Genomic DNA, 21,621 nt, shown 5'->3' with positions numbered 1-21,621 from the left:
CTCTAATCGCACAGCCAACTTGCCCGGTCATTGGGGTAATCACATTAACGAGGTTGGAAAGAATGGTTACAGACCTCTTCACATGGTTATGAGGGTATTTGAGGGTTGTAATAAGGATGTAAAGGAGAGGGCATATAAGTCTCTGGTAAGACCCCCATTAGAGTATGGTTCCAGTATATGGAACCCACATAAGGATTACTCTATACAAGAAATGGAGAAGATCCAAAGGAAAGAAGCACAATTTATCCTTGACAATTTCTAACAAAAAAAGTAAATGAACAAAAATTTTGCAAACTATGGGCTGGAAGACTTGGGAGTAAGGAGACAAACTGCTCATTTAAGCGGTATATTCCGAGCTGTCAGTGGAGAAATGGCATGGAATGACATTAGTAGATGAATAAGCTTGAGTGGAGCTTTTAAAATTAGGAAAAATCATAATATGAAGATAATGTAGGAGACAAATTGAGGCAAATATTAATTTATAGGATGAAGAAATGCTCAATAAATGTTGACCTCCTTCTTCTTCTTCTCGTTCTTTTATGACCACATAGGATCACTTTAGTCGGTCCATCGTTCAGGTCTCTTTGAAGGGATTGTTCGGGCTTTGCGGTCCTCCAAGTACTTCTTCAGACGCTCCGATCTTCGTGCCCCTTTCCTCAGTTGAAAATAAGCGTGTTGTTGGTTTGTTTTGTGTAAGGGTAAAGCGGAGGTTTGTATTCTTGAGTTTTGTATTCAATTTTATCTTATTTGTGATGTCTTCTGTTGTAAGGCCTATTTCCTTCAGATCCTCTCTTACTTCTCTGATCCATTTACATCCTGTTGTGGTATTTTTTGAGACGAGATTGTGTTGTACTAGTTGTTTCAGAAGTCTCGAATCCTGCATCCTCATGATATGTCCAAAGAATCCTAGTCTCCTCTTACGCATAGTATCTGTAATGGGTTCTAGCTCTTTGTACACGACTTTGTTACGTATTAACCGCCACTGTCCATCTTTCGGGTATTTTTTGTTGATGCAGGTTCTTCCAATCCTCCTTTCAATTTTCTGAAGTCTGTCAGTCTTTGATTGTTTATTCAGGTAAAAAAGTGTTTCTGCTGCATATGTAGCTTCTGGTTTTATAACTGTGTTGTAGTGTTTAATTTTTGTATTAATTGATAGACATTTCTTTTTGTAGATATCCCATGTTAATTTTTGTGCTTTAGCTGATCTATTTGTTCTTGTTTGGATTGAGATTTTTTCATTTAGGTTATGTGTTATTACTTCTCCAAGATATTTAAATTAAGTTACTGTTTTGATTTTATTACCATTTATGGTAACTTCTTTTAGTTGTGTTGGTTTTTGGGGCATAATTTCTGTTTTTTTAAAATGATATTTTGAGGCCAATTTTATTTGCAATGTTTTGAAGATCTGATATCTGGGTTTTTGCTTCTTTTATGTCCACTGCTAGTAATGCTAAATCGTCAGCAAAACCCAGGCAATTTGTTTTGATTTTTCGGCCAATCTTTATTTTAGGCGGACATTCCTTAAACCATTCCCTAATTACCATTTCGAGAGCACAGTTAAATAATAGTGGTGAGAGCCCATCTTCCTGCCATAGTCCAGTTTTAATTTCGAATGTCTCTGGTGTTTCACACTTAAATTTCACTTTTGATTTGGTGTTGGTGAGAGTCAATTTTATCATGTTTATTAATTTGGGGTGTAGTCCAAGGTGTCTTAAAATTTTAAACAGAGATTCTCTATGGATGCAATCATAAGCTTTCTTGAAATCTACAAATGTTATCACCATATCTCTGTTTCTTCTCCTGTTATAGTCCATTATCAACTTAAGACCCATGATCTGATCAGGACAACTCCTCCAAGGTCTGAAACCTCCTTGATATTCTCCTAGTTCTTTCTCAAGTAGTAAACTTATCCTATTAAGGATGATTATTGAAAATATTTTGTATGTTATGTCTAGGAGCGAGATTCCCCTGTAGTTATTAGGGTTGGTTTTGTCTCCTTTTTTGTGCAGTGGGTGAATGAGGGCTGTTGTCTAGTGGTCTGGTAGTTCTTCTTTAATCCAGATAGAGACAAGTTGCTGATGGAGGGCAACTTTTGCTGATGTTCCTGCATATTTCCAGATTTCCGCAAAGGTCTGATCTTCTCCTGGCGCTTTGTAGTTTTTTAATTTATTCAGAGCTTGGTAGACTTCCTTTATTGTGGGGGGGCTCTAACTTCTTTTAAAACATTTAAGAAAAGGCTAAGTAAACAACTGATAGGGACTCGTGCCCTCTGGGCAACAGCCCTACATGCAAATCATTGATTGAAGTTAGATATGTGTTGCCGTCATCACCTTGCACGATCAATCAATCAATCAATCAATCAATCAATCAATCAATCAATCAATCAATCAATCAATCAATCAATCAATCAATCAATCAATCAATCAATCAATCAATCAATCCCTACTGATCTGCATTTAGGGCAGTCACCCAGGTCGCAGATTCACTATCTGTTGCTTTCCTAGCCTTTTCTTAAATGATTGCAAAGAAATTGGAAATTTATTGAACATCTCCCTTGATAAGTTATTCCAATCCCTAACTACCCTTCCTATAAACGAACATTTGCCCCAATGATGATGTATCTTGATGTTCAACAGTATGTTTGTAATTTCAGCACTTTTTTTTTTTCCCCCCCCAGGAAAAATCATGAAAAATACTGCCTCTATTACACACTCAGATACTATAACCACAGCATTCACTTAGAACATATCTCTCACTGTCACACAGTATATAAAACTACCTTAATACAAAGTGAATTTGAAATGCAATGAAAATTTTGAACCATCATCATTATTATTGATTAAATACTTTTCAAGGATATATTTAGTTACATAATTTACTTCTGTATTAAGATACATCCACAAAGTAAGTGTTTCTTCCCATATAAATGAAGTCAATGGCCATCATACACGCTGTTCTCCCAATTACAGTCAAATGGAGAATGGCATGACATGACCAGAGTGCTCACCTTCACATCTAGATGAGAGATATTCTGCTCGTGTAAAGTTGCTAATGCTGACACCAACTGACACATGTAGTGGCACACAGTTGCTTCGCTGTACTCTTCTTCTTTGCAGAGAAACGAAAACAGAAGTGGACCACACACCCTAAATGGAAGAAACAGTTCATGACTGAAGATAGAAAAATTATGTAATTGCAACAGGAGTCCATTAGCTCAGAAAAGAATAAAATTTCTGAAATTTCTGCTTTGGGCAGACTGGTCATCAATGAATGGAATATGAAATTCAGCCTAAGTTGTGAGTAAACAAATTCAACATAACGTCACAGAAAATCACTTCACATTTTAAAATTAGCTTTTTTAATTTATTTTTACTTACAGTTCCATGATGATCGAGTCTGTACCAGGTTCCGGAGCATTCTCAAATAACGCCAAAGCTCGTACTATATTGCAGTGTTGTAGTCGAGCCAATAGCGAATACTCTGCTTGAGTGATCTCTTGCGGCTGCCTCTTGCGATATACCTGCTTCACTGCCACTTCTTGCAATGTTCCTCGGTCACGAGCTTTGCGAACTGTAGCAAACCTCCCATGGCCCACTTCTTCCAGTTCTGTATATCGTCGCTGGAACTGTTCCTGCTGCCATCTGCCCGTATCAGCAAGCGGAATGGTGACTGGGGAAGATGGCAGGCTAGCGTGTTTGGATGTCACAACTCTAAAACTGTACGTTTCACCCGGTGTAAGGTCCTCAATCACACGTGACAAGCCTCTCGCAGTCGAACTGTTTCCTACTGGCATCCAGTCTCCAAATCTGTGACGGCAGCATTCCAATAAGTAGCGTTCGTTTGCATCTCCATCCCATCGAAGGAGTACACTAGTTCCAGTGCTGGCTTGTACCAGGGGTGGGCTAGGAGGATTGGTGGTCGAGTCTGAAAATATACGAACACTTCATATACAATCCAATATTTACATTCATGGTACTACTGATTTATTACCAGCAAAAGGACATCACATGATCCATTAACACTGTCCAACTTAATTTCACCAATTTCATTTTATATATCAGAGGCAAACAAGACGTCAGAACGTTTTCAGTTGTGGATGTGGCACTTTAGCAATTGTGTCTACTGCCAATATTCTAGTAAAGACAATTTTTAAAAAAGAAATGTGTGTCCTCCCTAATGGACGTGAGCTGCATGTAGCTATTTAAAACCACATACTAGACCTTCCTAGCAATCTTAAATTTCTGACAGTACCAGAAATCAAACCTGTGCCCCCAAGGACAGACCACAGCTGATAATGCTAACCCAGAGGTGGACAATATTCTAGTTATATGTGCATATAATAATAATAATAATAATAATAATAATAATAATAATAATAATAATAATAATAATAATAATAATAGTACTGGGAGGTACAACCCAACGCCGCACATTTAAATCTAGTACCTATAAGAACTCCTCTACTGGTGAAACAGTGAAATTGAAACTAGACCAACTTATAAATTTACTCAGAAGATGTCACCACTAAAATATTATATAATTTTGTTATTGTGAAGTTCCCTGAACTGTCTATTTCTACTGGTTTTGTTTGCCATTCATCAAGAAGTTTGGACATTCTTCCATAGATGTCACTGCTAAAAACTATGATCATGCACCCTGGTGCGAAATGAAAGAACTTTTGATTTAAAGAAGTTTTGTATTCACAAATTTTTTTTACTAATTGATGTTCATTTATTTTTGGGTTGGCAATATTTATCTTTTCTTTTCGCCAGTTTTGAATCCAGCCAATCCCTAATTTCTGTAATTAATTTTCTACTACCAATCACAGTCTTCTTCTTCTTCTTCTTATTCTTATTCTTCTTCTTCTTCTATTTTGAGTGTAACCTTTAAATTACCCAATAAAATGAGAGGGTGTGGCTAGTTTTATCTTGAATGGTCTAGATCTTTCCCGAGGGTTTATAAACTGCGGATTTTCACGTCTCTTGGCCAATTGATCGTCATCTTACTGAGTGTATGTGTGTCAAGCAGGAGGCGGGAGGCCTCTTCGTCAGCTGCTAGAACTTCTATAAGGTAATGGCCACTTAACATCTTTATTTCTTGCTAGCTCCGCAGTTCAACCTGAGGGAAAGGTCCGAAATCGTTAACCATGTAACCTTCTTTTCTTTTCTGCCGGCTAATGTAGTAACTTCATAAAATCTTCAACAGTAAATCGGGGATAGAGAGTGATGTACTCTCTCGAGCTCCCCTTCATCTTGGTTTGAGGTGCCACGTTTTGTTTCTGCAATGTATTAACGTTATTTCCATTCGTGCTACCTCAGTAGTTTGGGAATAGCCCTTGTTTCGTTGGCCCAGCGCCCTATAAGTTTTTTTTAGCGCAGTCTTTGACTCCATTCAAATTGTACTCGGGCCGTTTATTTAACCTGTTCTTTCTCACCAAGGCCCTGTGGGTTGGGTACTAGCTACCTCTGTGTAATGTGATTTCTATTTGTAAAGAGTGCCTTGTAAGGCCAGAGGTTTTCATATTTTCATGCAATGTTGCCTTGAGTAGGCTTGGAAAACTGAGAGCCTGTTAGCTTTTATTCTATTTTGTGATTTTAACGAGTGCCTCTGGAAGGCTAGATATTTTATTAAGGGAGCAAGTGCTCCATGAATTAGGGGGTTTTCTGCCCTTGAGTAAAATTTGTGCTCTTTGTAATTTTGAACTTGTAGCTCAGGAAATGTAAAGTTAGGAGCTTAAGGCCCAAGGTGTTAAGGTTCTGAATCTTGGATTTTTTAAATATTGTTCCATGATTGCAACTTGTACCTGCAATATTGTCATAAAATCTTGTCATGTGTGAAGTTCTGAAAATATAACCTTCACTTTAAGTTTTAAATTCTATTCTTGACATTGTAGTTAGACCCATTCATCCCGGCACCTTCTTTCACCTCTGCGATCCACAAATACCCCGGAATAATAATAATAATAATAATAATAATAATAATAATAATAATAATAATAATAATAATAATAATAAATACCCACGTTATCTTACTACAGCTGTAGTAATAAAAGCGGGCCACAAAACACAAGAAATCAGATGGTTCAACTCCAATAACAACTTACATGTACCAGCCTGTGACTAAACATAATAATTAAGCCAACAGTGTACAGAGTACAGAACTACATCAGGGGACAACGAAAATATTGTAAAAAAGGCCTCCAGCCCAAAGCTGTTTTAACAATAACCATCACATTTTTATTTTTCACCTTTTATTTTAAGGGAAACCTTTTTAACAACACTTCTTATTGTGTGCCCGATGTTTTTAATTTATTACATATGTCTTACTGAGGAAGACTCTGAAGATGGTTGCCCATTGTACTTCCTCTTAAAGCAATAATCACCACCACCACTGAGGAAGACTATGCCGGATCAAAACATATCTATGTAAAGTTTCATCTTAACTGGATGTAAATTAGTGTAGTATGGACTAGGAGGATAATCAACATAATTTTGTACAATTTTGTACGAGCTTTACAACAGTATTGTTAACTATTTTTTTTTTTTTTTTTTAATACATCGACTTGAGCCTCTATGGACTGCGTGGTAACAACCAACTTCATTTCAGTGTCTAGATCTTGTTCTTGTTCCGGCTTTGACTTCCTGCCAGTATCTTCTGAGCCCGGCGATGAGTGCCTGTTTATGCTCTTCAGACAAAGGTCCTTTCAGTCTTCTGGAAGTTGATGCCATTTGGAAACCTTGATAGTTGTTCACCAATCTTCTGAATGCGTTCTTGTCATGAATTTCTTGGTCTGAAATAAAGAATTTTTCACTTACCAACATTATGAAATCAGAATCTGAAACTGCCTGTCTTCATTACCCACACATTTTTTGGGCACCTCTTTACGCAATTTTAGAATTGTTTTTAACTTTTAACGATATATTAACTTTTCATACACAGTTATAAAAAATTTGTGACGGTTGTAAAAGATACCCAAGGGATATTTTTGGAAAATTCTCCGAACAATGAACAATGTCATCTGATTTTTCTTCAGCAAGATTTCTATGCTGACTGACTGGCTTCTTAGGCTGAATGTTTCTCACAGCCTGAAATTTATTATAAAGGGCAAAGATAGTTGTACGAAGTGGAACATTTCCACCTGTGATCTTCCTTGAAATCGTATTTGGACTAGACGGGCTGACTGAATTAACACATAATGCGTGCACACACCTTCCGTGCACTGAAGTCGGCAAACAGCTATTGTGTCACTGACAGGAAAAACCGACACGATATTAACCCGCTGAAGATGGTTCCAACGAATCAAAACACGTCCTGGTAAAATGTAAATTGATATCTCTCCATCATTTAAGAGTATAAAGTTGTTTAAAATTGTAGTGATTAGGTGGAACATTATAATTGGTATCTCTTAGAGATACATGTAAGTCAATACAGAACTATCATGAAATTTATTGTGTGTACGGGAAAACATGGTGCAGCTGGTTCTTAGATCAAATACTGTTGTTTCTTCTTCCCCTCTTCCCACACCTGTGGGGCTGCAGGTGCAAACTGTATCACACATGTGAATTTTGGCCCCATTTTATGCCCGAATGCCATTCCTGACTCGAAGGCTACATATGGAGGGAGTAATCACCTGTGTGTTTCTGTGCTGGTTGGTAGTATGGTGTGTTGTCTGAAAATGAGGAGGAGAGTGTTGGGACAAACACAAACCCCCAGGCCCCAAGCCAGAAGAATAAATAAGATGCGATTAAAATCCTTGACCTGGCCAGGAATCAAATCTGGAACCCTCTGAAGCAAAGTGCAGTATGCTGCTCATTCAGCCAAGGAATCAGCCCAGGTCAAATACTCTCACTGTACTACACAAATGTGTTAAAGAGTTAGTCCTATAGAGGGAGTAATTATGTCCTCTCATACAGTGCTCGCCATTAATTAGAGGAGTGACATCAGAAAAATTAATTACATAAAGAAATCTCTGGGAATAATGGAATGCTGGCTTTTATTTTATTTAATGAGTGATTTTGTAAGAGTATATGTAGTGCTATGAGCAACTGGATTAGCAATGATATCGAAAGAGCTACACAAAGTGAGGAGAGGAAATTCTTGTCAAAGAATCAACTGCAATTACACTTTACCAAGAACGATGCTGCAATCGGTTACACACTGGATAAATCTAAACTTCTGCAAGCAATCCTGGTTCTGAATTTGCTTAAAAGATTAACACCACAGGTATAGCAAAATAACAGTTTATAAGAGTGGTAACAATACTCTGAATATCAGATAAAGGGCAAGTGTTTTCAGGTTACAGAGTATCTCTTAACTTGTACAATATATTTATTTTTTACGGTGTTGTTTAATGTAAGGTGCTTGGGACAATCTATTCACCAGACCTATTTACTTACATTGTGTGAATATTTTCAGAAATAGATAGGGATGACTGATCCATCTAGGTCACAGTTAACAGTATAGATTTTCCTATGAAGCAATAAGGACATGAAATTTTGCAGACTATTATTTCAAACGATTCCATCTCTCCACACATACAGTATTGTTTGGTCATACCGTCAATGCCACAAGAAACCAGAGGATTAACAACCCTCCCCCTCCAATTCCATGTAAACAAGCAAAAACAGTGAGAGCACAAGATGAGTCAGTGCACATCCGTGCACACTATGTATGGCATGGGCCTACTTCAAGCACTCAACAAAAAGGAAAGCATAGACTACGAATAGGGCCACTGATTTTGTGTAGGGATGCTGGTGCCTGTTTGGACTTTAATATATAAAGAGAACTAATAAATTACCATAATAGGAATTTATTACAGAATTTGGAATTCAGTGAAACAGACAGGCAAGTCCAATACAGTGTAACTTCAGCACAAAGGCCTGCACATTATCAGCCCTTGGATTCATGTAAAAAATCCCTGGCTGGCTGGGAATCAAGCACACTACCCAACACCACAGAACTAGCCATTACAGGATGGTAGTAGTAGTAGTAGTAGTAGTAGTAGTAGTAGTAGTATTCAACTTTATTTTCTATAAATATCGAGCACAAGGAACTAGGACGGGTTACAGAAATACAGAAGTGGCAGGAATTGTAATAAAATCCAATGACAGCACTGAAATATTTTTAGCAGATCACCAACTGGGGATTCCAATACCTTCTCACAACAATCTGATAATTACTTAAATGACAAAGTCAATAAATATAAGAATATAACAACAACTACAGGGATTTCAACATTTTAAACATAAAGACACTCGAGATGTTCACGACACTACCCTATCATTTGGGCTTACTACTTTAGTCCAGAAACCTACAAAGATGACAAAATATGCTGGTTATTACTAACTTCCCAGCCAATACTTTGTACGCGATTAATTTTAAATAAATTCTTGCATTTTACACCCTTCTCAAAGGCTTCTTAAGTGCAAGATCATTTTAAATAGTGTCATAACAGTTTATGAGATCATTCACAGCAAAGCAAGTCATGGCCTACCAAGCCACCACTACTCTGTCCGCAATTTATGAGGCTGTTGTATGGCCAGTGCAATGAATCCTTGTTTTTTTTTTTTTGCTAGTGGCTTTACGTTGCACCGACACAGATAGGTCTCGTGGCGAGGATGGGATAGGAAAGGCCTAGGAGTGGGAAGGAAGCAGCCGTGGCCTTAATTAAGGTACAGCCCCAGCATTTGCCTGGTGTGAAAATGGGAAACCACGGAAAACCTTCTTCAGGGCTGTCGACAGTGGGATTCGAACTCGCTATCTCCCGGATGCAAGCTCACAACCGCGTGCCTCTAACCGCACGGCCAACTTGCCTGGTTGCAATGAATCCTCTCAACCATTATTTTTTGTTTTCTAGACTGGGGCCACCATCTCACTGTCAGATAGTGCATGAATTGTAATGTTTCATTTTGTAACTGCTTATTCTACATTACATCAGCCTCAGGGAGGAACTGTTGCAGACCACCACAGCACATGCACCACTTGCAAGGTGTGCGATATTTTACTGTGCAATGCAGGTTGAGCAGTAAGATAAAACTTGTATATTCAGTTCTTTTACATTGTATCAATTAATTTTTTATGGCTAAACATTCTTCACTTTCCAAATCACCTTCGTATTTGAAGAACAGGGGGCAATTAAAAGAAACCCTTTATAGAAACAACAGGATATAAATATATTTTACACACTTCTGTGTCTGGATCAAACAATTCTTCCAGAACACAGCAGCGAGGACATCTCTGGTATTGACAACCCACAGATAATCTTGGGAGAACGACATTCATCTTTAAGCACACTAGCAGATGTTCCTCTTTGCGGATGTCTCAATATTCAAAAAGGATGTCTCCCAATGCCCGTAGGAATCCCCACTTCATTTAGTTATCCTTACATCTGGATATACCAACACACAAATGGGTGAGACACCTCCAAATGATATATAGTAAGTCATGTCCTTTACTTTAGTCGGTGGCAGATGTACTTCCTCCTTTCACCTTGTTAAGCCTTGCTCTTTCTGAAGAGCAACACAATGGAGTATTCTGAGGAAGCTGTTATGTGACCAAAATGTCCAACGTGCAGGTTGGTGCCCATAAAGTGGGTGATGAACGTCCTCGTGCTGTTCCATTCTTTCTACAATGGTAGCCACATACTTCCTGACAGTGGATAGAGTTTGCTTACAGGAGTTGGTCACGGACATCCAGTTGTTATTCTGGCCTTTTCATTGAGGGCAGAATCTAATTGTTTGGCATGACAAGATTTATTCCACACAGGTGCTGCATATTCTCCCACTGAAAAGTAGAGTCTCAGGGTAGAGTCCTGAGAGTAGATGGCTGAGCACCCCATCCACTACATGTATGGCTTAACATGAGACCAAGGTAGGTTCGTGTTGAAATATGTAGATGCTTTTGGTTGAACCAAGACACATCCTATTTTCTGTTAGCTTCCCTGCTGCACAGATGGAAGCATTTCATTTCAAGTCGTTTCTGTTATGGTATAGCACAAGCTCTTTGAGACCAACACTGCTAGAGTGGTTTTATCAGCATAGATGAAGTGCCGTGTGTATTCCAAGATTGGCTGGTCATGGTGAAAAGGCTATACAAAGCAGGTGGTAACATACTTCCTTGTGGAAGACCATTCTTCTGTGTCCACCATCTGCTGTTCTTGCCTTGGAAAGTAAAAAAAATAATTGCCTGTTCTCTGAAGAAATATCTGAATAAAGGACATAAGGTGGACTTTCCTAGTAGATAAATCTTCTACAAGAGCAATCCATATTCTACCGTATCGTAAGCTGCAAATAAATGGACTAATACTACTCCAGTTACAGTTTTATTCCCAAATCCATCTTCAATGTGCTGTGTCAGATTATGAATTTGGCTGCAGGAAGATTTTCTGGCCCTGAAACCTGCTTGCTCTTATGAACTTCCCCTCAAGGAGTCAACTGATTCTATTTAGAATCATATTTTTCAGCACTCTGAATGTATGTCACAGCAATGACACTGGCTAGAGGTTCTCAGGACTGTAACCTTCCTTCCCTGATTTTAGTAGAGCTATAACCTGGGCATTCCTCCAGATCCTCTGGAATTTAGGCTGGTATACCAGTAATGTATTAGTGATGATGATGATTATGTTTGTCGTTTAAGGGGCCTAACAGCTAGGTCATTGGCCCCTAGTGTATTAGTCTTACAGCCACTGTAATAATTTCGGACCAAAATTCTTTATCTATTCAATCCCAGTCGTATGTACGCCATCCTATACATAACCTAACTCTAGTAAAACCTTCAATTATTAGGTTTAATGTATTCTAATTATCCTTTATTAAATGCTAAATATGACTATACCCTGTAAATATGTATTGCACATTTGTACAACCTCAAATGCGTATTGGGGACACGTCTAACCTCAAAATCTGTAGTCGAAAACTGTAGAGAACTCTGTAATACTCGTACATTGGTATAATCCGCTATCATTCTGATACATATGGAGGTTTTTGGAAACATACTCTAATGATTTATTATCCAGATATATGTAAAAACATTAGGAATTTTGTAGACATATCCATGTGTGTTTATAAATTGTAATTGAACATTAGAGTTTGAGTTATTCCGATCGAGAGACTGGTTGATTGATCGTTCCTTGTATGTTCAGAGGTGTTCCATTTAGTGTGTTGCAAGAACATTTTCAGAAGTCGACATTTCTAGACTGTTTGTCAAACAGTATATATATCGAGCTGACAGGCCGAGAGGCTGGAGAGAGTGGGTTAAGAGCGAGTGTTGCAGTGAGCTAGGGATTTGGTTGATACCTCAACTTGTCAGAATCGACTTGAGTGAAAGGGTAATTAGTCCTGTCTTGTGATGGTAAAGTGAATAATTAGTGTGTGGACTTGTTGATATCTGTACTTTTCAGAATCGACTGTGTGATGGTGAAGTGAACGATTAATCTGAGAACTTGTTGATATCTGTACCTGACAGAATCGACAGTAAATTGCTTCAGTGTGTTTCCCTGAATAGTGTTGTGTTGGGTATAATTGTGTACAACTGTGTGTTGTTAATAAAGAGATGTAGCAGCAATTGATAGGGTAGATCATGGGAGACTACTGGCAAAAATGAGTGCAACTGGACTTGACAAAAGAGTGACTGAATGGGTGGCTCTGTTTCTAGAAAATAGAACTCGGAGAATTAGAGTAGGTGAAGCTTTGTCCGTCCCTGTAATAATTAAGAGGGGAATTCCTCAAGGCAGTATTATTGGACCTTTATGTTTTCTTATATATATCAATGATATGTGTAAAGAAGTTGAATCAGAGATAAGGCTTTTTGCAGCTGATGTTATTCTGTACAGAGTAATACATAAGTAACAAGATTGTGAGCAACTGCAAAATGACCTCGATAATGTTGTGAGATGGACAGCAGACAATGGTATGTTGATAAACAAGGATAAAAGTCAGGTTGTGAGTTTCACAAATAGAAAAAATCCTCTCAGTTTTAATTACTGCATTGATGAGGTGAAAATTCCCTTTGGGGATCATTGTAAATACCTAGGTATTAATATAAGGAAAGACCTTCATTGGGGTAATCACATAAATATGATTGTAAATAAAGGGCACAGATCTCTGCACATGGTTATGAGGGTATTTAGGGGTTGTAGTAAGGATGTAAAGGAAAGAGCATATTTGTCTCTGGTAAGACCCCAACTAGAGTATGGTTCCAGTGTATGGGACCCTCACCAGGATTACTTGTTTCAGGAACTGGAAAAAATCCAGAGAAAAGCAGCTCTATTTGTTCTGCGCGATTTCCGACAAAAGAGAAGCATTACAAAAATGTTGCAAAATTTGGGCTGGGAAGACTTGGGAGAAAGGAGACGAGCTGCTCAACTAAGTGGTATGTTTGTAAAACAATAAAGGTGTTTTATAATCCACCTATTCAATACTTTTATTTTCACTTACAGTGGTTACATAAACAGATTATCATTTAATGGGACATGTTTTGCCCTCAATTTAGGGCATCTTCAGCCTAAAAACAATCTTCAAGAGTACATCTAATATTAAATATGGAAGCTAAAAGTTTAGCCAGTTATTAAAATTCGGGATATAAAAATGTGAAAAATGATACATTATACAAACTTGTTAATGGAAACAGTCAATGATTAAGCTATGATCTTGTCGGAGACTAAAACTTCTTCCATTAAAATTCCAATTAAAATAGTTCATTTAAAAATGTTAATGGAATATCAGAGTGATAATAACATAATGCCAACGACAGGAGGGCGTGAACACAAGCACAAACATGAATGTCATAGAAACAACATGTTAAGGTCGCTAAAGAAATTCATGAGCATAAGGTGAAACAGAAGTAACAGTTCAAATATTGTAGAAGTAGCCTTTAGCACCGGTAGGCAATACTATTGGCTGAAACCTTGTTAGGAAATGTCAGAGGATACTGAAAAATGTTCTCTGTAAGAGAAGGAAAGAATGAATTAAGAAGTTGAATGCAAGGAGAGGAATTCAGCTTACGTAATTTGGAACAGATGAGGACTTACATGTTAGTTTAAAGTTGTTATTTGTTAACTACTGTTGTGTTGGTAGCTGCCCTTCTGTTGGCTCTGAGTCTTGTATTATAACTGTGCTGCAGAGACTGCAGTGAACTCGGAGGGGAAGGAATAGGGGAGTGTGGAAGGGAGGAGAGGATGGGTGGAGTTAACTATGACGAGGATGACAAAGGGGCGGAGTCATCCGTTTTGCTGGAAGTAGGCCTAATATCTGTAGGTATGGGTGGAGTATTAGAGTATGAAGAATTAAATATATTAGGAATCCTAAATTTATTTTAACTAACTGTCTTTAATAATTTCAGCGTTAATTCATGTAACATGCTTTTACTGTCCGTGATTTCATTAAGATTTTGCTCCTTATTATACGTCTGATCTAAATAGATATATAAACTTTCTAGTTCGTTCAACATTTTCCCTTTTTCTATGTTTCTAATTATGGCTAGGTTTTTCTCTATGGATTCAAATTGGTGCCAAGTCTCCCTCATATCTAAACTCATCGCTGAGTATTTCCTGTGTGTTCTCTGCGTTAACATGTTCCATGTATCTTGTCATAAAGCTTCTCCCAGTCTGTCCAACATATGAAAAATTACACTGTGTACATTTGAGTCTGTATACTCCTGATCCCATATAACGATTTTTGTCATAATTAACTTTTTTATGATTAAAGAATATGGATTTATTAGTATTAGTAGTTCTAAAAGCTATATTAAAATTATGTTTCTTGAACACGTTAGTAATCTGGTGTGTAGCATATAGAATGTAGTATACTCATTTGTTGGTTTTTTCTGGTATCAGATTCGTGGGTAACTTGTTCTTAATTTTATTCATCAATTTATTGATCATTTCTATTTTGAAACCATTCTGTTTAGCGAGGTACCTAATATAATTCAATTCTTTCCTCTTGATGGATAAGGACACATATATCAAAAAATCTGAAGATTTTTTGATAACAAATACACATTAGTGACTAAAGATCCATTAGCTAAAGTTCAACGCAACTTAAAGTCCCTACTTAAAGGATCCACATCTCATTTTACCGAACAAGAACAATTAAAACTTGTCAATATGAATCCTACGCTCCCAGAAACTAGAGCTTTGCCCAAAATACATTTTTAAAATGTTCCGATTCGTCCGATAATTAGTTGCCGAAATTCTCCCACGTATAAGGTCTCCAAATACATTCATAAATTTTTGAAAAGACATTACACTTTTAATAATAAACAACCATTAAGAAATTCCATTGACTTATGTGACATTTTGTTTAAATTTGGTGTGCGTCCAAACCAGATGATGTGCTCATATGACGTAGTGAATATATTCCCGAATATTCCGACAGATAAAACTGTTAAAATTATTCATGATAATATTTGTAAACACAGTAATCTTAATAAAATGGAAGTAGAGAATTCACTAGATTATTAAATTTTGTATTAGACAATAATTACTTCTCATTTAATAACAAAATTTACAAACAGAATGGATTAGCAATGGGTGACCCACTATCGGGCATCCTTGCCGACATATTTTTGGATTCAATCAAACACAATGAAAAAAAAGCAAAAATTAAAGGAACTGATTTATGGTTGAGATATGTAGATGATACATTTGTAATCATAAACAAAGATATCACTAATAGTCAAGAAATCTTAAATAAGCTAAATGAAATCGAACCTAATTTGAAATTCACGACAGAGGATGAAGTCTATAACTCATTGAATTTTCTAGATGTAACTGTTACGCGTAAGGATAACACTCTTGATTTCAAAATATTTAAAAAACCGATACAATCATCTACAACCATTAACAATTTCTCTTTTCACCCGAATTCACAAAAATAAGCATCTTTTCACAGTCTAATTTATAGAGCACTTAGAATCCCTCTATCTCCCAAGAATTTGAAGAAAGAATTGAATTAAATTAGGTACCTTGCTAAACAGAATGGTTTCAAAATAGAAATGATCAATAAATTGGTGAATAAAAACTGAGTATGCTACATTCACTTTTAATAATCCAGCTATACACCAGATTACTAACGTGTTCAAGAAACATAATTTTAATATAGCTTTTAGAACTACTAATACTAATAAATCCATATTCTTTAATCATAAAAAAGTTAATTATGACAAAAATCGTTATTTGGGATCAGGAGTATACAGACTCAAATGTACACAGTGTAATTTTTCATATGTTGGACAGACTGGGAGAAGCTTTATGACAAGATACATGGAACATGTTAACGCGGAAAACACACAGGAAATACTCAGCGATGAGTTTACATATGAGGGAGACTGGGCACCAATTTGAATCCATAGAGGAAGACCTAGCCATAATTAGAAACATAGAAAAAGGGTGAATGTTGAACAAACTAGAAAGTTTATATATCTATTTAGACCAGACGTATAATAAGGAACAAAATCTTAATAAAATCACGGACAGTAACAGCATGTTACATGAATTAAAGCCGAAATTATTAAAGACAGTTAGTTAAAATAAATTTAGGATACCTAATATATTTAATTCTTCATACTCTAATACTCCACCCATACCTACAGATATTAGGCCTACTTCCAGCAAAATGGATGACTCCGCCTCTTTGACAGCCTCGTCACAGTTAACTCCACCCATCCTCTCCTCCCTTCCACACTCCCCTATTCCTTCCCCTCCGAGTTCATTGCCGCCTCTGCAGCACAGTTATAATACAAGACTCAGTGCCAACAGAAGGGCAGCTACCAACACAACAGTAGTTAACAAATAACAACTTTCAACTAACATGCAAGTCCTCATCTGTTCCAAATTACGTAAGCTGAATTTCTCTCCTTGCATTCAACTTCTTAATTCATTCTTTCCTTCTCTTACAGAGAACATTTTTCAGTATCCTCTGACATTTCCTGACAAGGTTTCGGCCAATAGTATTGCCTACCGGTGCTAAAGGCTACTTCTACAATATTTCAACTGTTACTTCTGTTTCACCTTATGCTCATGAATTTCTTTAGCGGCATTGAACATGTTGGTTTCATGACATTCATGTTTGTGCTTGTGTTCACGCCCTCCTGTGTTGGCATCATGTTATTATCACTCTGATATTCCATTAACATTTTTAAATGAACTATTTTAATTGGAATTTTAATGGAAGACGTTTTAGTCTCCGACAAGGTCATAGCTTAATCATTGACTGTGTTTCCATTAACAAGTTTGTATAATGTATCATTTTTCACATTTTTATATCCCGAATTTTAATAACTGGCTAAACTTTTAGCTTCTATATTTAATATTAGATGTACTCTTGAAGATGGTTTTTAGGCTGAAGATGCCCTAAAATGAGGGCGAAACACGTCCCATTTAACTGACAGTCTGTTTATGTAACCGCTATAAGTGAAAATAAAAGTATTGAATAGGTGGATTATAAAACACCTTTATTGTTTTATGAACTGTAAATTTTCAATACGGACCAAAAATGAGATTTATAACATGTAATAAGTGGTATGTTCCGAGCTGTCTGTGGAGAGATGGCGTGGGAGGACATCAGTGGACGAATAAGTTTGGGTGGTATCTTTAATAGTAGGAAAGATCACAATATGAAGTTAAAGTTGGAATTCAAGAGGACAAATTGGAGCAAATATTCGTTTATAGAAAGGGGAGTTAGGGACTGGAATAACTTACCAAGGGAGATGTTCAATAAATTTCCAATTTCTTTGCAATCATTTAAGAAGAGGCTAGGAAAACAACAGATACGGAATCTGCCACCTGGGCGACAGCCCTAAATGCAGATCAGTATTGACTGATTGATTGATTGATTGATTGATTGATTGATTGATTGATTGATTGATTGATTGATTGAAAGTAGGTTTATGCAATGATGTGAATGTATCTCGTGTGATATTTATTTACACCAAAACAAAATCGCAATGAGAACGATATCCTCAATCCATTTAGTCCCTGAAGCCTTATGTGGTAGTTCGCCTCGTGCAGAGCATATCTGGTAATTTGTGATCTGTTCATTTTCACAGCAGATTTTCCTTTCAGGAGCAGATGACTTACTACTTTGTATAGCAGTAACTTGAGGGAAGTTTTATTTTCAAACCTGGGGGGTCTCCCACATAACTGATTATCATAAGTTCACCAGAAAAAAGAAATTAGTGACCCCAGTGCGCACGCACAGATGGATCGTTAAGCCTGTACAGATGGTGAAGCAAACGATTCCCGTGCTCAACCACATGCACACTGCCTCTACGCGAGCATAAGGCACTGAGACACTGATGCTTCAAGTGGACAGTGTACGTCAACATGAGTAGATGTAAGGATGCGACAGAGTGGCAAAAAGGGGCAATATTGTTTGGCCGTGCCCATGGCCATACGGTGCATGAAGCTGCTGGATTTGTTGGTGTTTCACTGAGGACAGTTCAACGTGTTTACAAGCAGTCGTGTACTAAACGTGGCCGCGTGAAAGCGACGTCAGAATTGTGGTCGGAAAAAGATCTTGACTGAAAGGGACCGGAGACATGCTTCACGCCTGTTATATATACACGAATATAAAGACGGGAACTTTCCACTTAATCAATACTTTATTCTATTAGGATTTAAAAACACTTAGTATTACATTAATACACTGACTGACAGAGCAAATGCAACACCAAGAAGGAGTGGTTCGAAAGGGATGAAAGTTGGGGAAAAAACAGAGACGGCACGGACGAATAATTGATGTTTATTTCAAACCGATATGCAGGTTACACAATGCGCACGGCATCGACTCAGTAGGATGTAGGACCACCGCGAGCGGCGATGCACGCAGAAACACGTCGAGGTACAGAGTCAATAAGAGTGCGGATGGTGTCCTGAGGGATGGTTCTCCATTCTCTGTCAACCATTTGCCACAGTTGGTCGTCCGTACGAGGCTGGGGCAGAGTTTGCAAACGGCGTCCAATGAGATCCCACACGTGTTCGATTGGTGAGAGATCCGGAGAGTACGCTGGCCACGGAAGCATCTGTACACCTCGTAGAGCCTGTTGGGAGATGCGAGCAGTGTGTGGGCGGGCATTATTCTGCTGAAACAGAGCATTGGGCAGCCCCTGAAGGTACGGGAGTGCCACCGGCCGCAGCACATGCTGCACGTAGCGGTGGGCATTTAACGTGCCTTGAATACGCACTAGAGGTGACGTGGAATCATACGCAATAGCGCCCCAAACCATGATGCCGCATTGTCTAGCGGTAGGGCGCTCCACAGTTACTGCCGGATTTGACCTTTCTCCACGCCGACGCCACACTCGTCTGCGGTGACTATCACTGACAGAACAGAAGCGTGACTCATCGGAGAACACGACGTTCCGCCATTCCCTCATCCAAGTCGCTCTAGCCCGGCACCATGCCAGGCGTGCACGTCTATGCTGTGGAGTCAATGGTAGTCTTCTGAGCGGACGCCGGGAGTGCAGGCCTCCTTCAACCAATCGACGGGAAATTGGGGAAATTGTTCTGGTCGATATTGGAACAGCCAGGGTGTCTTGCACATGCTGAAGAATGGCAGTTGACGTGGCGTGCGGGGCTGCCACCGCTTGGCGGCGGATGCGCCGATCCTCGCGTGCTGACGTCACTCGGGCTGCGCCTGGACCCCTCGCACGTGCCACATGTCCCTGCGCCAACCATCTTCGCCACAGGCGCTGCACCGTGGACACATCCCTATGGGTATCGGCTGCGATTTGACGAAGCGACCAACCTGCCCTTCTCAGCCCGATCACCATACCCCTCGTAAAGTCGTCTGTCTGCTGGAAATGCCTCCGTTGACGGCGGCCTGGCATTCTTAGCTATACACGTGTCCTGTGGCACACGACAACACGTTCTACAATGACTGTCGGCTGAGAAATCACGGTACGAAGTGGGCCATTCGCCAACGCCGTGTCCCATTTATCGTTCGCTACGTGCGCAGCACAGCGGCGCATTTCACATCATGAGCGTACCTCAGTGACGTCAGTCTACCCTGCAATTGGCATAAAGTTCTGACCACTCCTTCTTGGTGTTGCATTTGCTCTGTCAGTCAGTGTATCATATGTTTTCAACCCTATCCTATTTAAATTCTAGAATGTAAAAGTGACCAACCTGTAAAATTTTGATTTTGTACGTCCAACAGTAATGGAGGAATGAATATTTTTTAAGGGGTGAATGTTTTAAAATATTTATTAACATCTAGGATATAGAAAACCACCCTTCATAGAAAAATAAGTTAGATTCTGAAACAGTTTTGGAAGAATGGATATTGTGTTTTTGAGAGTCAACTACCATCTAAACCCCTTAGGGGAGAAATATTTTGAAATATATGACATTTGACACCTAGGACATAAAAGAACACCCATCTCGTAAAATTACAACTTTGTACGTCAAACGGTTTGGGAGGGATAAATAATTTCGTTTACGGTGCTGACCTCATTTCTTAACACTTTACGGGTGGAACGTTAAAAAAATTACTATTTCACACCTAGGATTTAAAATATATACCGCTATTTTGAATTTTGTTTTTTGTACGTTAAACCGTTTTGGAAGAAGAAATTAGTATATTTGTTTTCGGATCTTAAACCCCATTTAATTCTCTGAGCGGTTAAGTTTATTTATGCTAGACGATTCCAAAATATAATTATTATATGCCAGAAAACTGAATCTTAATGAGGCTCATTTTAGTTCATGTCTCATTATGATACAGGTTCTCAACCAATCAGAGTTCAGATTTTCATTATGATACAACTGTTTGTCCAATTCGGTAAGGATAGCATCACACCTGTGCTCAATGCACTAGCTTCGCACTTGTTTCCAAAATCAAACATGTCGGACACACATATTAATATCAATGCACCTTCTACTTCCAATATTCCACAACCACATGGCACATTCCCACATTTTGCTTTTCCCTAGTGGCTTTACGTTGCACCGATACAGATAAGTCTCATGGTGACGATAGGATAGGATGGGATAGGATAGGATAGGCCTAGGAGTTGGAAGGAAGCGGCCGTGGCCTTAATTAAAGTACAGCCCCAGAATTTGCCTGGTGTGAAAATGGGAAACCACTGAAAACCATCTTCAGGGCTGCCGACAGTGGGATTCGAACCCGCTATCTCCAGGATGCAAGCTCAAAGCCGTGCGCCTCTAACCACACGGCCAACTCGCCTGGTCATTTCCACAAATTCACTTCACCAACTGTACAATAAACAATTTGTATTTGAAATAAAGCTAGGTTATGATAACCATCTATCAAAGCCTTGAAAACATATGACATTGTCAAGGTCTCTGATCCACTCACGGAAAATCAGTAACCCAGCGCATGGCTCTGCGCACTGTTCAGTAAACTCAACTGTCAAGCGACATCTCGACAGAGAGTTATAATTATCATTGAGCATGAACAGTCTTAATGCAGCTTGCCTATCTATATATCGTCCCTTGATAGCCAAAAGGGCCAACGTTACATTTTGTTAATTTTTCAGGAGAAGCAAAAAACGTTTCAGGAAATGTTGGTTTATCTTCAGGTAAATAATGATAGTTCATATAAAGCGTGCAACTTTTCTGTTTATGTTGATACTATTTTTTTCTGTTATTATTGGTTTTAACTT

The 21,621-nt window shown here is 38.4% G+C and overlaps 1 protein-coding gene across 1 annotated transcript in view; it reads right to left on the bottom strand.

The window, feature by feature from the left end:
* trio (trio Rho guanine nucleotide exchange factor) overlaps positions 1-21,621 on the bottom strand; it is a 1,596,874-nt gene that overhangs the window by 38,743 nt on the left and 1,536,510 nt on the right. Inside the window, exons 44-45 of the mRNA XM_067140202.2 lie at positions 3,378-3,924; positions 3,008-3,146 (exon numbers count right to left, since the gene is read on the bottom strand). Of these exons, the coding sequence (XP_066996303.2) occupies positions 3,008-3,146; positions 3,378-3,924 (686 nt within the window). The remainder of the gene's footprint in view (positions 1-3,007; positions 3,147-3,377; positions 3,925-21,621) is intronic.

This window comes from Anabrus simplex, chromosome 2 (genome assembly GCF_040414725.1).
Source record: "Anabrus simplex isolate iqAnaSimp1 chromosome 2, ASM4041472v1, whole genome shotgun sequence".
NCBI lineage: Eukaryota > Metazoa > Arthropoda > Insecta > Orthoptera > Tettigoniidae > Anabrus > Anabrus simplex.
Note: the sequence above shows the minus strand (reverse complement) of the source record. Positions and strands in the feature narration are given on the sequence as shown.